General features: G+C 41.0%; 1 protein-coding gene across 2 annotated transcripts in view; it reads left to right on the forward strand.

The window, feature by feature from the left end:
* Positions 1 to 20,470, forward strand: part of VPS41 (VPS41 subunit of HOPS complex) — a 138,775-nt gene that overhangs the window by 72,390 nt on the left and 45,915 nt on the right. For both annotated transcript variants that reach the window (XM_063129564.1, XM_063129554.1), the window contains 6 exons: positions 1,821 to 1,967; positions 3,500 to 3,566; positions 8,921 to 9,018; positions 13,245 to 13,374; positions 14,863 to 14,978; positions 16,914 to 16,970. In XM_063129564.1, the coding sequence (XP_062985634.1) occupies positions 1,821 to 1,967; positions 3,500 to 3,566; positions 8,921 to 9,018; positions 13,245 to 13,374; positions 14,863 to 14,978; positions 16,914 to 16,970 (615 nt within the window). The remainder of the gene's footprint in view (positions 1 to 1,820; positions 1,968 to 3,499; positions 3,567 to 8,920; positions 9,019 to 13,244; positions 13,375 to 14,862; positions 14,979 to 16,913; positions 16,971 to 20,470) is intronic.

A 20,470-nucleotide genomic window follows, 5' to 3' on the forward strand; every position in this document is an offset into this window, starting at 1 on the left:
GAAAGTTACCCTCATTGTCATTGCCTTCTGCCTTGAACTTTTGAGAATAAGGGTGGGCCATCACCTTTAATCCATGTATAAATAATGGGCCTGACAGGAGCCATGGAAATGGTTAATCCATAACGAATTGCGCAATGAGCTCTGGTATAGACTCTACCAGTAAGAGGCATTATATAAAAGTGTGGCAGATCTTAAGTAGGGTTGGTGCCTCTTGGCAGTAGTTGAGCTGCCTCCTTGGGCCTCCTTTCCTTCACTGCATATTTGAGCCCAATTCCATTTCCTAGAGAGAAAATGATTGAACTGTGGCTTAAGAAATGCATCTGCAAAGCAACTTCCTAACCCAAAGTTGTTTAAAAAATGTGCCACTACTAAACAAGGATATTTTTAACCCAGGTCTGACATGTAAGTACAAGGTTACCCCCCCCCACACACACACACCATACACACACGCTCTTTCCAGCAACCTTAATATGGTGGGTTCGTGTAATACATCATTGTGCTTTGACTTCATTTTTTTTGAAGTTTTTTCCTAAGCCATCTGTTTTGACTTCATTGCACTCCCTAAGTCAGGGGTGGGGAACCTGGGATCCTCCAGATGTTTTGGCCTACAACCCTGTGATGATATGTTATTCTGTAATTTACTATTGTGTAGTTTCCCAGTTTGTATTGCTGTATCATTAATCGTGTTTTCCATTTCCATGTTTGTGGATTATACATTAGTATACTATAGGGTTCATTAAAGTATTGATATTTTCACAACCCCTTCTTTCATATATATTGTGATATTTGGCCAGGGGTATACTCTTATTCAATGAACCATTAAGATACTGTTTCTTTAAGGAATACTTTACATCACAGGCACACACTTTTCTGAGGGATCCCCTCCTACATATGTTCCTACAACCCTAGCCAGCATAACCAATGATGAGGGAGATGTAAGCCAAAACATCTGGAAGGCCACAGGTTGCCCTCCCCTGTTCTGAGGGGATGGTGAACATTCCATAGAAGCAGTGGGACTCTTTTCTATATGAAAAGCAATGGCTGGCACCTCTAACTTACATATAGATATGTGTGTGTGTGTGTGTGTGTGTGTGAGAGAGAGAGAGAGAGAGAGAGAGAGAGAGAGAGAGGCCTTGTCATGACTTGTGGCTTCTATGTGATGCACTCAACCATTGATTAATATTCTGTGTTACCTCTCAAGGGAGGCCACTCTTCAGCTGTCACATCTATTCCCAGGAGAGGCTTGAAGAATATATCCTTTAATTGTGTCACTCCAAAGGAAAGGTGCCACTGGCAGAGACAGTAGTAAGAGCCACGAGAATAATTTCTTGCTCTATTTCCGCAGCAGAAACAAAGACAATCAAGGGGAAACATAGCTTCTAAACAAGCATGCTTATGAGATACCTGTTGCTAATTCCTTATAGCTTACTTTAAAAAATGTGAGGGGTGTGTGTGTGAGTGAATAAATCCTTTTACATTATTATTTTTATGAGAAGTGTTATAGGACATCCAGCTCTTGGGCGTGGACATTCCTGTGTGTGTATATGTCCCAGTGGTAAACTGTGCCTGCAGAGGTGCCTGCCTCGCTCACTCATGTACTTTCATCCAAAATTATAGTTTGCCACAGAAGAGAGAGAACTGATATAGGCAGTTTCCTCCAACAGTCTCCAATTCCTTGTGCCCACTCACCAGGATCTTTTCTATGCCCACCAGTAGGACAATGCTGCCACCTTAGTATAACCTGTGATACAATATTTCTGGACCGCGGTTTGTGCAGGAGGTGCCACACTGAATTCTCTCACCCTGTATTAAACTTCTAGGGCGTGAAGATACTCGACGTGATTGCCAAGCAAAGAATCACCAACGTGCCCCGAGACGATATAAGCCTTCGTCCTGATATGTATCCCTGCAGCCTTTGCTGGAAAGATAATTTAACACTGATTATTGGCTGGGGAAATTCAGTAAAGGTACAATTACCTGTCTTTGTAATAAATGCTTGCTGCTATCACAGACAAACAGAGGATTATTTCTGGAAAGCGAAGGCGATAGGGGGAAAAAAAAGAAGAGAATTTGATTTGACTACTGTGCGGAGAACTCCTGCTGCCATAGAAATGTCATTGGGCTGACCTTCATAAGAAGGAATAATGACAAATGCCCAGTGGTCAAACGGATTTCTCTGAGCGTGTGCAGTAGGCAAGGCAGTGCGATGATCCTCCTTTCTTTGTCTTCAAGAGATGTGCGCGGAGAGCTGTTAAAGGAGGGTTGTGAAATTCATTAACTCTGCTTAGTCTAGGCAGGAAGTGCCTAGCATGAATGCTTTGGCAACCATTTTTCATCAGGCCTTACATCAGTGGGTAATGAAACCTGGGATTGGGATGCTGAATGCATGGTTTTCTCAGAGAGGGCATAGAAAACAATTAACCAAAATTCAGTTGCTGCTTTCCAAACGCAGCTTTCTGCAAAGCAGTTGCAGAGAGCAGCTCTTAATTCCTGATCAGAAGGCAGAATGGACGGATTAAGAAGTTTCTACGAAATCTCTTTTAAAGGGAAAGAAGCTTTTAAGGCCTCAATCCTGTACCCAGTTTCCTGGGACTGAGCCCCATTCAAGAAAATGGGATGTACTTTTGAGTAGATGTGTGTTGGATTTTGCTGTAGGAATTTTATACACAGTAATGCTCTGGCAGTCTTTTTATAATACATTTATAAGGGTGTGAATTTTCTAATCCAGCAGAAAGTTGATTAACGTACAAGTTCTTGCCATTCTATTGCTGATAATGTTAACACGGGATTAGCCGAAAACAAGGGGGAGAAATCACTCCGTGGCAGTAAATTAAATAAATAAATAAATAAGGGTGCCAGTTTTATGGTGGCATCAACTTTCATAGACAAGAATCTCTCTTTCTTCGGATGTATCTGATGAAGTAGATTGATCTACAGGATTTCAAGCTGCATAAATTCAGAACCCTTCAAAAATGACAGAAGATTCTTTAGGCCTGTTCACATGACATGTTAAGATATGGTTAGGCTGCTAAACCTTTTGCAGCAAATTTTTAATGAGCATGTTTAAACCATGATTATGTAGTCACCAAGGATAGGAATGGTTCACATGACACGCCAAGCCATAATATTTAGCTCAAAATGCTTAACCACGGTAGTTTAGCGTGTCATCTAAATAGGGTCTTCGTTGGCTTTGCTACAATAGCTGGACATAACTACTCATCTGGACCTGTGAAAGCAGAGAGAGTAAAATTCATGCTATATTTTAAATTCAAAGAGGGTCAAACTTTCCCAGAATTTAATTATCTCCTACGATATTTATCTGCTTTGTTTATAGTTTTCCCCCCTGTATCTGTTTCTTAAAATGTTATTTTCACTCAAATTATAATCTCCTTTGTAGCACCTAGGAACCTTTACCTACCCTTAAATATGAACTCACAGTATTTTCTAATAAGGCAGTCAATTACAATTAAATAATTGATATAATGACTTTATTTCATAGATATGCTCCGTAAAAGAACGACATGCCAGTGAAATGCGAGACCTGCCTAGTCGTTATGTGGAAATAGGTATGAGCACAGCATGGTTGCCATTAACTTGCAAGAAACCTTTTCACAAATAAATGTTAAAATGTTGCCATGTTTGTTTTTGATTTGTTTCCATATGCATCACCTTTGCAACAGCATAAATTCACTGCGTGCAAAACGTTTCAGTAACGCTCTCAAACATTCTCTCGTAACAGGCAAAAACTGGTAGTCCGTTTCTGTAGATGTGAGAACCAGTTTTGCCGCAGTGCCTAGAGTATTGGGTTTAGATGATGGCATGTGTGCTTTCTTGGTCAAATATGTGTGTGTAAATCAGGGAAGTGATTGTGTCACCTGACATGCGGTTGTCTAATCCCAACGTGGTTAGAACTATTGTCAGAAAGAAGGTTGTGTACGTGGGGGCCCTCTTGACAAGTGAACATAGGGACTCTAGCATAGGGAAAGATGATGGATGCTACTTTAAGAAATTCTTTAGGCACAACAAGAGAATGGCAGAGTGTGGGGGAGAAGATCTATTGTCATAAATCTGCCCAGGCACATATTGTAAGGGTGGAGTATTTGTGGAGACAGCTTCTTTATCTTCCCTCTCCCAGCCCACAGTCTTCCTTACATAGTTGAGGATCAGTGCTTTATCTCCCTTAGCTGCTAACAATCTGTTTGAGATTTCCCGTTCTGGTTTCAGATCACAGCATTCCGGCTCCGTTGAATGCTATGAACATCGCTCCTTTTAAACATGGCTTGGATGAGGCTGAGGGGAGGTTGTCATTTATCCATGTCTTCATAGAGATTACAATATCTTTTGAGACCATTTAGGGGCATCTTGCTTAAGAATCTTGTATTGCGCAAGAACACCTGCTTCTGATTCATGGTAGTTTAAGCTTTTACTTTCAAGCAGTTAATGATAGGAGATGATTAATTGAATGATATGAGACAACCCAGTGACCAATCAGGATTTTGTTGTTGACTGAAATGTAGTATATAAGAAGAGCCGTACTGGATCGGCTCAATGGCTTATCTAGTCCAACATTTAAGCCCCACCAGTGCTAAAAAGATGCTTATAAGAAGTCCCAAGCAGGACATGAACACAATAGCACGGACTGGTTCACAGGCTTTGTTAGTTTTCAAGACCAGCCCTAGACTAAATGGCACCCCAGCTGAAGAGTGTCTTTGGTACAAACACGCCTTCTTTGTTCAATTTTTGGGTAACTTTATCTTGCAATTCTAGCCCATTTTACAACTTTAGTGTAGGAGTTGCATGCATAACTTATCCCTGTCATATAAAATGGTAGGTTTGCATATATGAATCTGATTGTAATCACTCATGATTGTTTACATGCACACTGTATGATGAATGGTCACTGATATAGTAAATTTTCCTGTGTTAGCGACACGGGTGTGTGTGTGGAATATTCACACAACACTGGCCATGCAGGTCAGTGTTTTCCAGCTTTACAAATTATGATGAACTGTTAATACTATTGGTTCCAGCTTTTGAGTGGATGGTTGAATAAAGAGCATATGACAGGCAGCCACTAAACTCAGCACTTCTGATGGTTACCTGCCCCTAAATTTAGCCCTACTGGCATAGGAGTGAACTTTGTATTTCTCCTCCCCTGTGTTAAGACACTAAGGGTGAACCAAGGCCTACGCATCTCAATTCATACTCAGGTAGACTCTGTCCAGGTAATATATCCATCACTTTTTGGGAGGCAGATGGATCACATGAACATGGTCTATTTATCACACATAAAATGTAAAATGTTGTTTGGATGAGGAAGGTCATCAGTTGAGCTTCCATATCCCACTTGTCAGGATCATCGAGGAACTGGTCCTAGGATGCTTTTCAGTAGGGTTAGGCAATGTGGACGCCCCTGGACACCTTTCTTGGTGCCCACCAAGTTGCTCCACTTGTCCCTTTTAAAAAATAGATAACACATTTTCTAATAGCAGCTGGGATTGCTGTGAAATAGGTTTCTGTTGGTGCTGAAAATTCTGGGTTCAAGGGTGTTGCTTAGTGTTTGGGGGCTCATTCTTGTGCTTAGTCTTTTGGGCAGGTTACTTGTCCTTTTCCAGGCTTCCTATGGCAGCCATTTTGTGATGGTGCCCGAGACAGTTTCTCAAATTGGTAAATGTGCCCATGGCCTAAAAAGTTTGCTTCACCCTGCTCTACTGTCACCTTGAAATGTAACTTCAAAAACTGCTCCCACCGACAGATTATCATGTAGATAATATGTTCCTACCCATGTGGATGGCACTTGCCCTTCCTTCTATTCGTGCGTGTGTATATATAAATTATATATTACATGTGCTCTACATTGCACAAAAGTTAACAAATTGCTCAAGACACCTTCATGACTATTCCAGAGTAGTTGGAACATATTTTGGGAAAGCAAGTTACTATGTGTCCACTGTGTTTCAAAATACATTATAAGTATGCACCTGGATGCCTTGATCGTATGAGTCATTGGCAGTGACCATTCTGGTGGGCTATGAATTGGTTTGCTTGAATTCTTGCTTGTGAAATAAATTCTGAGAAGACAGCTGTGATGTCTTCCAGGTATATCCTGGAGACACAGACCCATACCTATTTAGACCATATGATGGCCCAGTGGTTGTTTGTTAGGGGAAGGATATAGGACTAGAGTTGTGATTGCATTCTACCCTCTGTCCTTGTATGCTAGGTAGGTTGGCTAGATCCCAGCTTTAGCTTCTATTCTGTCTCTATGTGACCTCTGTAGCATAGCCCTATTATAGCATTCAGGAAACTAGGCTTTGCCTGAGCGTAGGGATGGGTTGCCATTCATTCCATGTGTCTGGATAGATGGTTTCTGTTGGATTCCTGACTCTCTAGTCTTCATAGGGCATTACTTTTGTTAAGGGTTTTCTGTATGACAGAGGTAGAGTGATGCCCTAAGTCCTTCCTGCTACCTCCCACAGCATCTGACAGTCTGCCACAGTAGCTAATAATTCCCACTTACAGTTAACTGTTGCACTTGAATTGTGAGTCTGATGCAACACAAGTCCTTATGGTGATAACAGTATATTCCACTTTGGCATCATATAAATGTATTTTACACTGGCTTACTGCTTGGTCTATGGAGGGGGGGGGGAACCCTGACACTTGCCTTTCACGTTTTATTTTCTCTGGAGCGCAGTATTGTAAAGTACTCTTTCCTCACCTTCCTGTTCTGTAGCGTTGCTTCAGTAGATTTCATAGGACAATAAGAAAGTAATGGCAGTGTACTTCCTTTTAAATCTGGCTGCCCCAGCCAGAAAGGAAAACAATGTCCCACCCTAAGCTGCCTTAAATATACTTTGCTTGGTGTTAGATGATTATGCTAGATTTATGTCTAAGAAATCAGAACAATAAAATCTGACTAGGTTTGACACTATTAAAGGTTGTGTTAGGTGCAGAACTCACTTTCTATCTTTCCTATAACTTCCCTCGTAGGGGAGCATCTCCCCTATGAGGTTAGGTTACAACAGCTTGGGAAAAAGGAGGGTAAGGAGAGACATGATAGAGGTATGCCTAATTATGTACGGTGTGGAGAATGTGGATAGGGAGATATTTTTCTCCCTCTCTCATAACAATAGAACTCGGGGTCATCCCATAAAGCTCATTAGTGCGAGATTCAGCACAAATAAAAGGATGTGCTTCTTCACACAGCACAGAGTTAAACTATGGAACTCGCTACCACAAGGCATAGTTATGAGCATCACTTTGGAGCATCACAGGGGGTGGATAAATTCCTGGAGAACAAGGCTATCAATGGCTTCTAATCTTGATGGCTATGTGCTACCTCTAGTATCAGAGGCAGGAAGGCTATGTACACCAGTTGCTGGGGAACATGGGTGGCAGGGTTCTGTTGCACCATGTGGGTCTCTAGTTAACAGCTGGCTGGCTGCACTAGATGGATCCTTGGTCTGATCCAGCATGACTCTTCTTGTGTTCTTATGTTTGTTCTCTTATTTTCCATTTTTCCATTCATTGATTTCTTTGTTCTTAATTTGTCATAAGTAAAAGCCCGGAACCTTGATTGAGAACCCTGATAAGGCTGGGTCTGTGATGGCACAGGGAATTCTACTTGTGTTCAAGGAAACACAAGTAGAACTCCCTTTCTGTCCTTGCTGATTCAACATGGAAAGTCTTGAACTGGAGGAAGGTGGCATGGGTGGTGCTCCCAGAAATGTAGTGGGTGGGGCCAGTGGGCCCAGCCCCAACCCTCTTTCCACTTCAAGCCCTCACACATTCAGCTAAACATCTGAACTGAGCTAAGCTCTAGCAAAAATGCTGTTTAATAGCTGACTGAAATCCTATTTTGGTTAGTACCCAAATTGGAAACTGAACTTAACTAGTTTCTTAATTAAGAATAAGTACTTTATCTGTGCAAGTTGGCACTGGGCATCCTTTCAGTATGAACCAATCCCAACACAGGTGTAGCATCCAGATGCAGAGGATTCCTATGGGACTCAGTAAAGCCCACTTTCCCTCTTTCTGCCTGCTCTCAGAACAGACATTATGATGAGCCATTGCAACAGGAGTGGCCCTTCAAATGCTTTGTCCTACAACTCCTATCATCCTCCACAATTGGCTATGCTGGCAGAAGTTGCAGGCTGATGAGAGTTGCAGCTGGAGGGTCACAAGTTTCTAACTGCTGCATTGCAGGAACAAGAGGTCTCTGTGTTTTCCCAGTCTCTCTGGCCTTCGCTAGACCTAAGGTTTATCCTGGGATCGTCCCTGCCTGCTCCCGGGATATCCTGTGTGTCATTTACGTGAACAGGGATGACCCTGGGACAATCCTGGGATAAATCTTAGCTAAGGCCTCTATCTAACCTGTCTTCCCTGTGCGAGACAAGTTTTTTTGCGTTGTGGAGCTGTAACCATGGTGTCCTTTGTATTCACAAAAATTGTATGTAAATTAGTCAGAGGAATTGAATGTATAAGTTACAGCAGCTCCACTTCATGGTGGGTTTCCATCATAGTCCTTCATGCTCAGCTGTTTTCCCAATTCTACTCCAAAACTGCTTTGAGGTACAATATAGTCTCCTGGTTGGGAAACCACATGTATTGGATTCCCTTTCTCTACCTGGGATTTAAAAAAGACACAAAATCCACATCTCTTTCAAACATAGAAATTCATCCCCATGAACATGGCAAGAACAGACAAACAAGTGAAACATTTAAAAGCAAAATAGGCAAATACTGATCTGTCTCTCAGGAAAATTATTAACTTAAATGGTTTTAGGATTACAAAATTAATTTGCGCACCAGAAGGGCTATATGAGCATTGCTTTATCTGGGTAAGACAGCTATTCTTTGAGGTTAACACTAAAACCTGTTACTTTTTGTTTACTTTTTTATTATTTTTGCTGCTCAGTGTCCCAGTTCAACACCGAATTTTACATCAGTGGAGTTGCGCCTCTCTGTGACCAGCTTGTCATACTTTCATATGTAAAGGAGTTTTCTGAGAAAACTGTAAGTAAATTTATAAACAGAAGTAACCAAATAATAACAATAAAAATGAACCAGGCATGCACATTTGGTTATTGGGAAAACGGTCCATGTATGCCAGGGATGGGCAATGTCTGGGGATCTGGAGGGGAGAATAATTTTCTGGGAGCTGTCATCCCTTCCCCACACTGCTGAATTTGGTATCGAAATTCAACAGCACAACAGCAAAAAAAGAAAAGAAGGAAGTGGGTAAATTCTCTTTAAAACAAGGGCAAACTTTTTGTGCTGCCACGTCACCTCATTACTGGATAATTGGTATTGTTTATTGAAATGAATTGTTTATTTTGTTTGTCGTATTACATGTTGAGATGAATTTGCACTAGACTGTTGGTTGTAACGATGTATGGATATATGTTGTGAACTGCTTTGGGCAAATTTATGTGGAAAAGAGGTATACAAATTAGAGTGGTGGTGGTGGATTTTGATAGCAAACTGTTTCTTCTTTTCCTGAAATAAGAGGGAATTGGCGTTCTTTGCTGCTGTGCTGCCAAATTTGGGCAGCGGGGGTGGAACGCGGAAAGGGCTAGAGTGCAGCACATGTGGGCCAGAGTGAATCCCGTTTTGCCTACCCCTCATACATACTTAGGAAAATAAGAGAACAAACATAAGAATGCAAGAAGAGCCATGCTTATGACCAAGGGTCCATCTAGTCCAGCCAACCAGCTGTCAACTAGGGACCTACAAGCAGGACATGGTGCAACAGAACCTTCTCACTCATGTTCCCCACCAAATTAGTGGCCGTCACTACATCTTGTGGTAGTGAACTCCATAGTTCAACTATGTACTGTGAGAAAAAGTCCTTGCTTTTTTCTGTCCCAAATCTCCCACCAATCAGCTTCATAGGATGATCCTATGGGGTTCTAGTATTATGAGAAGGAGACAAAAATGTCTCCATATCCACATTCTCCACACCATGTATAATTTTGTACACCTCTTTCCAAGCTAAACAATTCCAACTGTTGTAACCTTCCCTCCAGTCCCATGATCATTTTAGTTTTAGCTATTGCAGTGTCACAAACTTATTCTTATTATTATTATTAATAATAATAATAATAATATAGCACCATCAATGTACATGGTGTTGTACATAGTAAATAGTCGAATAAAAGGTTTTCCCATCTTCTAGCAAACCGTTTGCCCATCTTGTAGTGAACATAAGTTGCTCTTTTTTCTTTGTTTTAAATCTCTAGGTTTGCGGGAAGCGGGGTTGCCTAGATGCTCTCAGTGGGTCCCACTGTCTAAGAGGAACCACATCCTTCTTGCCACTGCCCTTTCATTTGCTCTCTCTCTCTCGGCCCAATTTGCACAGCAGCCCAGTGGGAGAGTGCCGAGCAAGTAGGGGATGCTACCCCAGCTACTCACTCTTGTCACTGTTGAAATGCTTGGAGTCAGTAAGTGAACAGGCAGTGGCAGCAAGGAGGAGGAGCAGAATCAGGAGCCTCCAGGCATAAAGAATTGTCCATCTAGTTTGATGTGGGGCCTCAGCAGGTGCCCAGCAGATGCTGACCTCTGAACCCTGTACAACTTTAATCTTGTTTGTGTGGACGAACAGAAATTAAAGTTGAATTAAAGCGTTGAGGAGTGATGTGTTGACATCGCACATTATTTTAAATAAGGCTTTTGCAGATTTTTGGCTGCAAGTCATGGTTGTCACTATGTGGGGAAAACAGCCATTTGGCATTGTTTGTCTCGGTTATATCTGGACAGACAGACAAAGGATCCCTTGGATCCCCAGCTCTTCTCAAGAGTGAATCTCCAAACTCTTCGTGACACATTAGTTTTACAATACAAAATGAAGGAGAGGGAGGAAGGAAGAGGGAAATCCCTTGAAGTTACAGCATTAAGAGTGGCAGATGCTCTTGATCATCTCCTTGATAGAGAACCGGCATTAGGCAGCCATTGCTATAGTAACCTTGAGCAACCGGGTGCACGTTGGTTGCTAGGCAATGAAATGCCGTTGGCTCAAGGTAACGCTCAAATCTATTGAAATCAATAGGGTCAGCCTCTAGCCCTCTTGCAGGACAGCCAGATTATTATTTTTTATTATTTTAAAGAAAGGAACAAAGGTGCTTGTGCAGCTTCTCCCAAGAGAGCTACTACTGTAGTTCCTTTCTGTGACTCAGTCTGAGAAAGAAATTAAAGCTACCGGATGGAGAGGATGAAGCTGATAAGTGTGTTGTGGAGGATGGGGGATAGGGTACAATTAATAAAAGTAGTAATAATACTAATGCGTAGGTGTAAACAGGTGTAACCAGTAAACGTTTTTTGAGGGGGGGCTGCCTTGTTAGAAACAAGAGGTGGAGACACCGTGGGTTTTTTTAACAACAGTTAAAAGTGGCCTAAATAGTCAGCAATATAAAACTCATGACAACATGATGGGCACATAGATAGAATATATCTATCCTCATGCCATGAATGCGCCGGTGGTAACTATGCAGGTAAAACCAGAGAGCGTTTGATATCAATTATGAATTCACATTGTCAGGAACAAGGAAAAATTGTCAGCAGCAAGAACAACGTTATCATCTGCTTGCCACTCTCTCACATGCCATGACAACCCAGGTTTTTTTTTGTTAGACCCTGGATTCTTGTGAACAGGCCAGTGTGCTAGGCCCTGTGACTCAATTGCTCCCGTTTGGCTGCTCTTGCCAGCGGGGGCAGCTAAACAACTCAGGTATGCCACCGACTCCCAGAGCTTTTTTATTATGTATGTATTTACTACATTTCTATATCACCCAATAGCCCAAGCTTTCTGGGCAGTTCACATAAGTTAAAACCATAAAATACAACATGGTAAAACGTAACATAAAACCATGTCGAGCCATGTTTACATATTAAGTCGAAGATCACTGTGGCTCATTCCTGCTCATATATGGTTTAGCATGATGTGCAAATGCAACTGCTATGTGTATACTCAGAAAAACAATCTGCAATATTTTCAACCATGCAAGTGGCAGAGAGATATAGGGGATAAGGAATCAGTGGCTGAGTTTGGACAGCACGATAATCAGTGGTGAGGTAATTATCAGTTGTTTATCTAGGGGGTTCTCCCCACATGACATGATATTAATCAACCGTGGTGTGGATTAGGATCAGTGTTGAGTTGACTATTAGTCTATGTTGAGTTGACTAACTTGTCCCCCGCCCTCTCACACACACCCAGTCCTCCCACTAATATCCCATCAGCCATTGCTGCCGAAAATTTTCCTGCCAGCTGGATTAGAGCAGCACCCACCACTTTGACCACTCTTGCCTTGCAACTCTGTGGCTGATGAAACAACCAATGGTGGCCGAGGATATTGATATTATTATTATTATTATTATTATTATTATTATTATTATTATTATTATTATTATTATTATTCATTTATATACCACCCCGTAGCCAAAACTCTCTGGGCGGTTTACAAAGATTAACTATTGGTGCCCTCCACACAACACGATAACCAATGGGGGTTCAAATGGCCACCTCTGCACAGTGTTGGTTATTTGCGTTGGTTATTTTGGCCAAATAACCAACCATTGGTTAAAAAACTCCCACCGCACAACACGATAACATATGGGGGTTTAAATAACCAACCATTGACTATTTAAAACACTGTTGGTTATCCTGTTGTCTGATCCCAGTCAATGTTGTTCACAGGTCTGGTGATATTTACACATAATGGGAGAACACCCCTTTTGTATAACATGAGAAGTGGCTGCCATTTATAGCGTTAAAAATAAGTGTTTAAGGGTGCAGTCTTATGGAGATAGTTGGCAGCCTTTGAAGTCAGAGGGTGCTTCTGCATCTTGGCTAGCTCCTTTTGAGTTCTGACTGCTTCTGGCTGAAACCTAGAGTGGATTCACTGCCCCACTGAAAATTGGAGACACCAGCTTCCACTGTGAACACACCAGCTGTTTACTTCCTAGCCAAAAGAGAGCTTTATAAGTAGCAACACAAGACATCTGCCTGATACCCTGGAGAATTGCTGTCAGACAAAGTAAAGAGAGTACTTGACTAAATGGGCTATTTGGTTGACACTCTATAAGACAATTCCAATTGGGTTTTCTTTATTGGCTGTTTGTGCAGGGGTTTGGGGAAGCCTCAGTTGTGAAAAGATACAGTTCAAATGTTCTTTTCAAATACATTAGAAAATATCAGTAACGCAGTGTATGTTTTCATGCTGAATGTGGTGTCCTTTTCCTAGGAAACAGAATGTTGTGCCAGACCTAGGCTTGATATAATTCAGCCATTTCCTGAATCTTGCGAAGAAATTTCTTCCGATGCACTCACAGTGAGACGCTTCCAAGAAAATGAATGCCGAGATTATTGTTTAGGTGAGAAATGCTCAGTAGTTTGGCCATTTAAAAAATGTTTTTATTTTGCTTGCCGATTTGTGCTTCATGCCTGGATTCCCAGGATGGTCATGGCATTGCCCTATGAAGCACAAGAACAAAAGAGTGGAATTAAGGTGTTGCTCCATTCTACAGTGTTAGGATGTTAGATATAACATTTCTCTTGCATGATTTCAACTCGAGGGCCTTGAAATTGATGGGATGGATGATAGGGTGACCATATTTTGGAAACCAAAAAGGAGACAACATGGCCGGCACTGTGGGGCTAAGTTACAACAGGTGTCTCTGGGTTGTCTGGGTTGTCTGTGCAGCCTCTGTTGTTTCTCTCTCTAAGTTATTGCAGCCTGACTGCTTTGACTGACCTCTCCTCCCCCACATTTTGATCTGTGGATGCCTCACCTCTGCTGAGCTCCAGGTACCCGACTGCCCCCAAATCTGCAACAGGAAACATGCCCGGCTCGCCGAGCACTTCTTAACCAAAAACTGGAGAACCCCTGACCATCTGTCAGGGATGCTTTAGGGTGGATTCCTGCATTGAGCAGGGGGTTGGACTCGATGGCCTTGTAGGCCCCTTCCAACTCTGCTATTCTATGATTCTATGATGGAACGGGCTGAAACTGCTCAAGGTGCAAGACCCCAAAGAGGAGGTTTGACAACCTGAGTTTGAAGGATATGGCTCGAGCGGTTTTTAAAACAATAATTTTAAAACCCTGAACTTAAAAAAAAATCCTAAAACTCAATGGATGAACAGATCTGTTTCAAACTTAGCATAGCTAAAGTCCTCCTTAAGAGCAATCGTGGTGCCAAGTTTCATCTCTTTAACTTAATTTTTTTTAAAATATATATTTTAAAACCTCAAATTTTAAAAGATTCCTAAAAATCAATGGATGAACAGATCTGTTTCTAATTTAGCATGGCTAAAGCCCTACCTAAGAGCTATCATCCTGCCACATTTCGTCTCTTTATCTTTAAAAATGATGGCGATATAACCATTTTTGTTAATTCCTATTAAAGGAGAGCTGCCCTTTGGCTGTTGAGGATGGGAAAAATCTGGATTTTTCTTCAAATTTCATAATCCCCCCTTTCCCAGATTCGTTACCAAAAATCCTGACAAATCCGGGGGGGGGGGGGGTTCTGTCATATGGTCACCTTCACAATTGGAGTGGCAGTGTTCTGAAATTGATCCCATGGATCCTTGGCTCTCCTATTGGGTCCGTTTAGTTGCTCGTAGTCTCTTAGCCTGTCTCTTAAAGAGATAGCAGAGAGTGTTAAGCTTGCTAATGGATGACTTTTTGTTTTTTGTTTTGGTGTGAGGTATAGCATTTGTTTACTCAAATATTAAGCGTCCAAATCAATTGCTTTCAACAGGACAACTAGCATATAGAAATTTCATTCTTATGACAGAATATACTGCAAAGCTTTAAACCTAGTGGGGAAATTGCTTAAATGATTCCACTATTTTTTTTACAGAGTATTCAGAAGGTGAATCACTTTTTTACATTATCAGTCCAAGAGATGTTGTTGTGGCCAAAGAGCGAGACCAAGATGACCATATTGAATGGCTCTTAGAAAAGAAGAAATATGAGGTAACTCTTAAACTTTGCCATTTTTAACTCTTGCCAGTATAAACGAAAAGGCCTTATTGAATTTCTTCTTCCCTATTTTCTAACTGCTTAAATGCCAGTGTACAGTATAGTTCGGCTTCATGTTCAAGAATTGTTCCTGTGTTGATTAGAATAGGCCCCATCTGTTTGGGTGAAGGGTTCATATGCTCTCTACCTCATTGCTATGTGTTTGCCATAATGTTTAAATGGCATGTTCATGTTATAATGTATGCTCTTCTGCCTGGACCTGAAAAGTACAGTTTTTATTTCCACCATTTTGAAGACAATGTATGTGCCATTTAGAGATTACATCCATTTCGTAGAGAAGGCAGAGACAGGCAACTAATAATGTGGTTGAATCACAGTGCCTTTCAGTTGCTTTATCTGATGTTTGAATAGGCCTCCAGAATGGGTCATTCCATCCCAGACCCTTGATATGAAAAGTCAAAGGCAATTCTGGTGCCAGGCAGTGGTTTTGTAACTAGACTATAGAGGCCTTGGTTTAGTTTTATTCTGGGCCTCTGAAAATGTTTGACCAGCACTGTCAACAACAATCGCTTGAAGTTGTTGTTGTTGTTGTCGTAAAAAGTGTTTGTAAATCTAGCCAAGTTAATTTTAAGAATAAAAGATGCATTTTAGTTTCATCTAAGAAATAACAGTTATCAGAAAGAATGACGTTGCAAGCAGTCAAATTAAAATGTGAAGTGGGGAATTTTAGGTAATTTGCTGAGTTTATTCCAGTTGCTAATAATTCATCTGACTGCAGAATACGGCGTTTTTAGCTCAGAATTTGAGTCTGCTTTAGGAGCTTATTATGCTTATTGCGTCATTTGTTAGGTTATTATTATTATTATTATTATTTATTTATATAGCACCATCAATGTACATGGTGCTGTACAGATTACACAGTAAATAGCAAGACCCTGCCGCATAGGCTTACAATCTAATAAAGTTGTAGTAAACAATAAGGAGGGAAAGAGAATGCAAACAGGCACAGGGAAGTGTAAAACAGGCACTGGGTAGGGTGTTTCACTCACCAAAGAGCTGGGACATAGAAGTGATAAGGAGTGTAGCACCAATGTTTTCTATGGCCTTTAAAGCTGTCATGAGTTATCAAGGAAAACACAAAGTACCTAACGAAGAATTTTGTTACAGAAATGGTGAGCTTCCTTAGGCAGTGAACACCTGAGAGAAAAGGAAGAGAACTGAGTACATACTTCTATCCCTAATTTGTTATAGCCTTGTTTGGGTTTTACTCTGCAAACATCGAAGCAGCTCAATTTTTTTTCCCCCAAGAAGCAAATGGAAGTTAGTCCATGTTATCCTTCAGTATGTTCCACAGGATTCTAAAGGCTTTGAAGCATATTCTACCAAAAGTCCTTTAAGGTTTAATAGTCAGAAAAGAGCTTGCATTGTAACCCACATTAAGCTTTCACTTTTCATTTTGGATAGCAACAAGCCAGCTCTATATCTACACCCATGGAGTAGCTTCGTGACCGAGCCGCAAATTAAACGTAATGAAAAATCATTCCCCTGCCAGTGAGGGATTTATTCTTTCTCTTCTAGTTGAGCACTACGGAAACAAATCAAGCCTCCTTTTTCGACAGGTGTCTCTCTAGCGCAGTTTTTTGTTCAAAAATGAACTCCTGTGATTGCACTTCATATGGTGCCATCCTTCTGAAATTTGATACTGATGTACTAATGTGGAGTGAACCCAGATGGAAGCCAAAGTCATTTCTGTTTGGTTAAAAATTGCTTTTGTTTGAGTGTGAATTCAAAGCTGTCTGTTCAACCATGACATTAAATGTTCTAGTGCTCTCAAACAAAAGACATGAAAAACAAAGGCAGCTCTACAGATTTCTCTACGAAAGTCTTGAATAGTTGGCCTTGATGTCATCTTTTTATTGTATTATACAGGAGGCTTTGATGGCTGCTGAGATCAGTCAGAAGACCATTAAAAAACACAAGATTCAGGTAAGTCCATGAACTTGATTTTTAATTAAAAATATATATATATCTTGGCCTTTCAAAGACAAATGAACAGTGTCTGTGGGCCAAGCCGAGCATTCGACAAAACACATGGCTGCCAAGTGTCTAGTTCCTCCATCTTCAATTGGTAACATCTGGTACCATGTCCGTGTGTCTGAGCGTTCCATTTTCCTGTTCCCTTTGTCCATGGCAGCCAATGATGTTGAGTGGGGGGATGCACCAGGAAGCACGCAAAATGTATTAAATGTTACATTGGGTGGTTGAGAGGGAAACTAGACACATGACTGCAGTTTTCAGTAGCAGCCACATGTTGTAGCCTATCATCTCGTTTGGCTGGGTAGCGGATGATAGTCATGGCCCAATCAGCATTATGCTATTTAACTTACTGACCTATGTAGTCAGTTTAATTCACCATGCTAAATCTAAGGGTGGCCCCAAAGTTGCATTTCAGCTGGGGCTTGTGATTTCTTAGGGCTCATCAAAGGGCTCAGACCTAGAAAATGTAAAGTCATAAAGAAGATAATGTTTCTAACCATGGGCAGAGTGTATATCTCCTCATGACCAAGTAACCAGAATCTTTCTGTACATGAAATTAGGGTGCAAGGATTCTATGTCTTGTTATTGCTTCCAAGTAGGTTTGAATCATTGGAACATTTTTGTTGTTTTTTAAACTGAGAACTGCAAAACTTCACATTTTCGCTCTATTTAATGAATACCCAATTGTTTTTAATTTCCACTCTGTCGCCTGGTTCGGATATAACAATAAATAATGGCCACCAGGTGGAGATAGAATGTTTTGCTTTTGATTTCAGTTAAACACAGTGTAGTGTTACATTCAAAATCTTAACTGTGGTTAATCTTAACTATGATTAGTCAAACAAGCCAGCTTCATAACCTATGGCTTGAAGTTGGCTTGCTTGCTTCAACTAATCATAGTTAAGTCTAGCCTAAGTTTCTCCAGGTTTGGACATAGTGCTAAGCTGTAGTTAGTGTAAAATGGTAGTGAACGTTTCTGAAATCGTCTCAGCCATGCCACAGGTAAAGAGGGGTAGGAAAGTATGCAAGCCCAAAGCTCACTTAGGCTCATTCTCATAACGATAAACCATGGTCTATTATTTACGATTGTTTATCACTATGTCTGAGCACGGGCACTGTGCGTTTGTCTTCAGAGAGCCTAAAGGAAAATGACACACATAGCTAGTCAGTGTGGACCAATGAAAAGAGGCCTAGGCCTTAGCTAGACCTAAGGTTTATCCTGGGGTCGTGCCTGCCTGCTCCTGGGATATCCTGTGTGTCATTTACATGAACAGGGATGACCCTGGGATGATCCCAGGATAAACCTTAGGACTAGCTAAGGCCCTAGTCTGGGATGTAGATTTGCTGAGCTATGGATTTTTTTGACAACCTAGGGAGCAGATTAAGTCTCATTTCGTTGTTGCTACAACTGGAACTGGGGTAATAGTGACATACCTCACCTGTGAAGAAAAGGATATGGTAAGAAAATATTGTTGTCTATCTTGAGTCCTAGGCAGGATCTACACTACTGCTTATAACGGTTTATAATGGTTATGACAACTGTTCAGGCCCAGGACACATTACATATACAGTTTTCATACCGTTTTAAAAGTGTTATATCCTGCTTGGTGTAGATCGGCCCCTAGAGATATAGCTACAAATCTTCAGAGGCAGTAGTCCCTCCCCAGGAGGAAGGCACAACTGTCAACTGGGAGTGACACCTTCCTGACCCTGGCTGCCACATGCAGATCTCTTTCACCTGACTGTTCTAGGGTGAGAGAGAGAGAGAGAGAGAGAGAGAGAGAGAGAGAGAGAGAGAGAGAGAAGTGAAGCTACTTCATTGCTGTAACTGTTGTTTCCCACCTATCACGTTTGCATGTTCCATCTTTCAAAGAGTTGACAGGCATGCAGATGATCATCCATTCTTTTCTTTTTTTTACAAAGCTGCTATAATTTTGTTGGTGTTTTCTCCTGTAAAACTAAAGGTTTCCTACAAAGCTTTTAGTGAAGCAAGATCTGGGACAGTGGTACTTAAAAAAAAAAATCTGTGTCGCCTTTTACTTCTTCGGCACTTTTTTTCTTTTTCTTTCCCACAAATACTTTAGATTTTACTGCAGCCATGTATCTTGATGCAGAAAGGTGAGGTAGTCGGTTTGGAACAAAAACATTTTTCAAAGCACGTTAGAAGGTTGCAAACTGAAAACCAGGAATATGGGAAAATAATATTCCACAGAAAGAATGGAATATTGTTCCAAATGGAATAGTGCTGTCCAGCATTCGTCCTGGAGAAATGGCTACAAATCTTTCTTTTTTTTTTAAGTTCAATTTTTAGTTCAATTGAAGCTTTAAAAACTTAGTACATTTCAAAAAGAGGATAGAAGTCATGTGCTGTTGTAAATATTCATGAATGATGAAACACTGTATGGACTAACTTTTATTATTATTATTATTATTATTATTATTATTATTATTATTATTATTATCCCGCCTTTTGCCCAATACTGGGCCTCAAGGTGGCCTTACAAAATTTAAAACATATACGTTATAAACCTAGGAAAAGAAATGTTCAAAAATTAATAACTAAAATTAAAATTTAAAAAAAATACAATATTAAAACATTAAAGGTTTAAAACACACAACAGTTTTACAAGACCTTAACATAGATGGAGGACTGGATTATTCTCCAAAGGCCTGTCGGAACAAACAAGTTTTTGCCTGCTTCCAAAAGCACATCAAGGAGGGAGCCAGCCTAGCTTCCCCAGGAAGAGAGTTCCAGAGCACCGGAGCAGCCACCGAGAAGGCCCTCTCCCACGTTCCCACCAAGCGCGCCTGTGAAGATGGCGGGACTGAAAGAAGGGCTTCTCCAGAAGATCTCAAAGCACGGGCAGGCTCATAAGGGAGAATACGGTCTTTCATACGGTCTATAATGCCTGTGGCCCCTGCAAGTTTTCGCTTCTGTTCCTGCTGAATAACTTCACCAACATGGATAGGAGAAGTACCATCAAAAAGCTGAGAGAGGAGGGGAGCTAAGACTGTACTTAGGGAACTTGCAACATTGAGACAATATCCCCAAACACTGTTTTTCACCTAGGAAGCACACATGAGAATACCATTACTTTCCCATTCTTTATAATGAAAATGCAGTGCCTTTGGCCTGTTAGTACACTCCCCAATCTTGTCTCAATCATGATGTCCCACCCCATCCTATGTGTATTCTTGTCCTCCATCTGAAACTACTAGATGATAGTTGTCCATGCATGAGTGCAATATCTGAATAGGATATACTCTCCTAAAAATCGAATATGTGTTTGCCTGAACATCGTGATATATATCTCACTGTGCTCATAAAGGTGCACAGTCCAGAAATTGATCACATCTTTCGGCCCTATGTTTGTTTTTACATGGCTATGCTACCTTCAGTGTTATGCCCACAGGTGAATATCTGGCGGTATGGGAGGCGAGACAATCTT

This window comes from Elgaria multicarinata, chromosome 1, assembly GCF_023053635.1.
Source record: "Elgaria multicarinata webbii isolate HBS135686 ecotype San Diego chromosome 1, rElgMul1.1.pri, whole genome shotgun sequence".
Taxonomy (NCBI): Eukaryota; Metazoa; Chordata; class Lepidosauria; order Squamata; family Anguidae; genus Elgaria; species Elgaria multicarinata.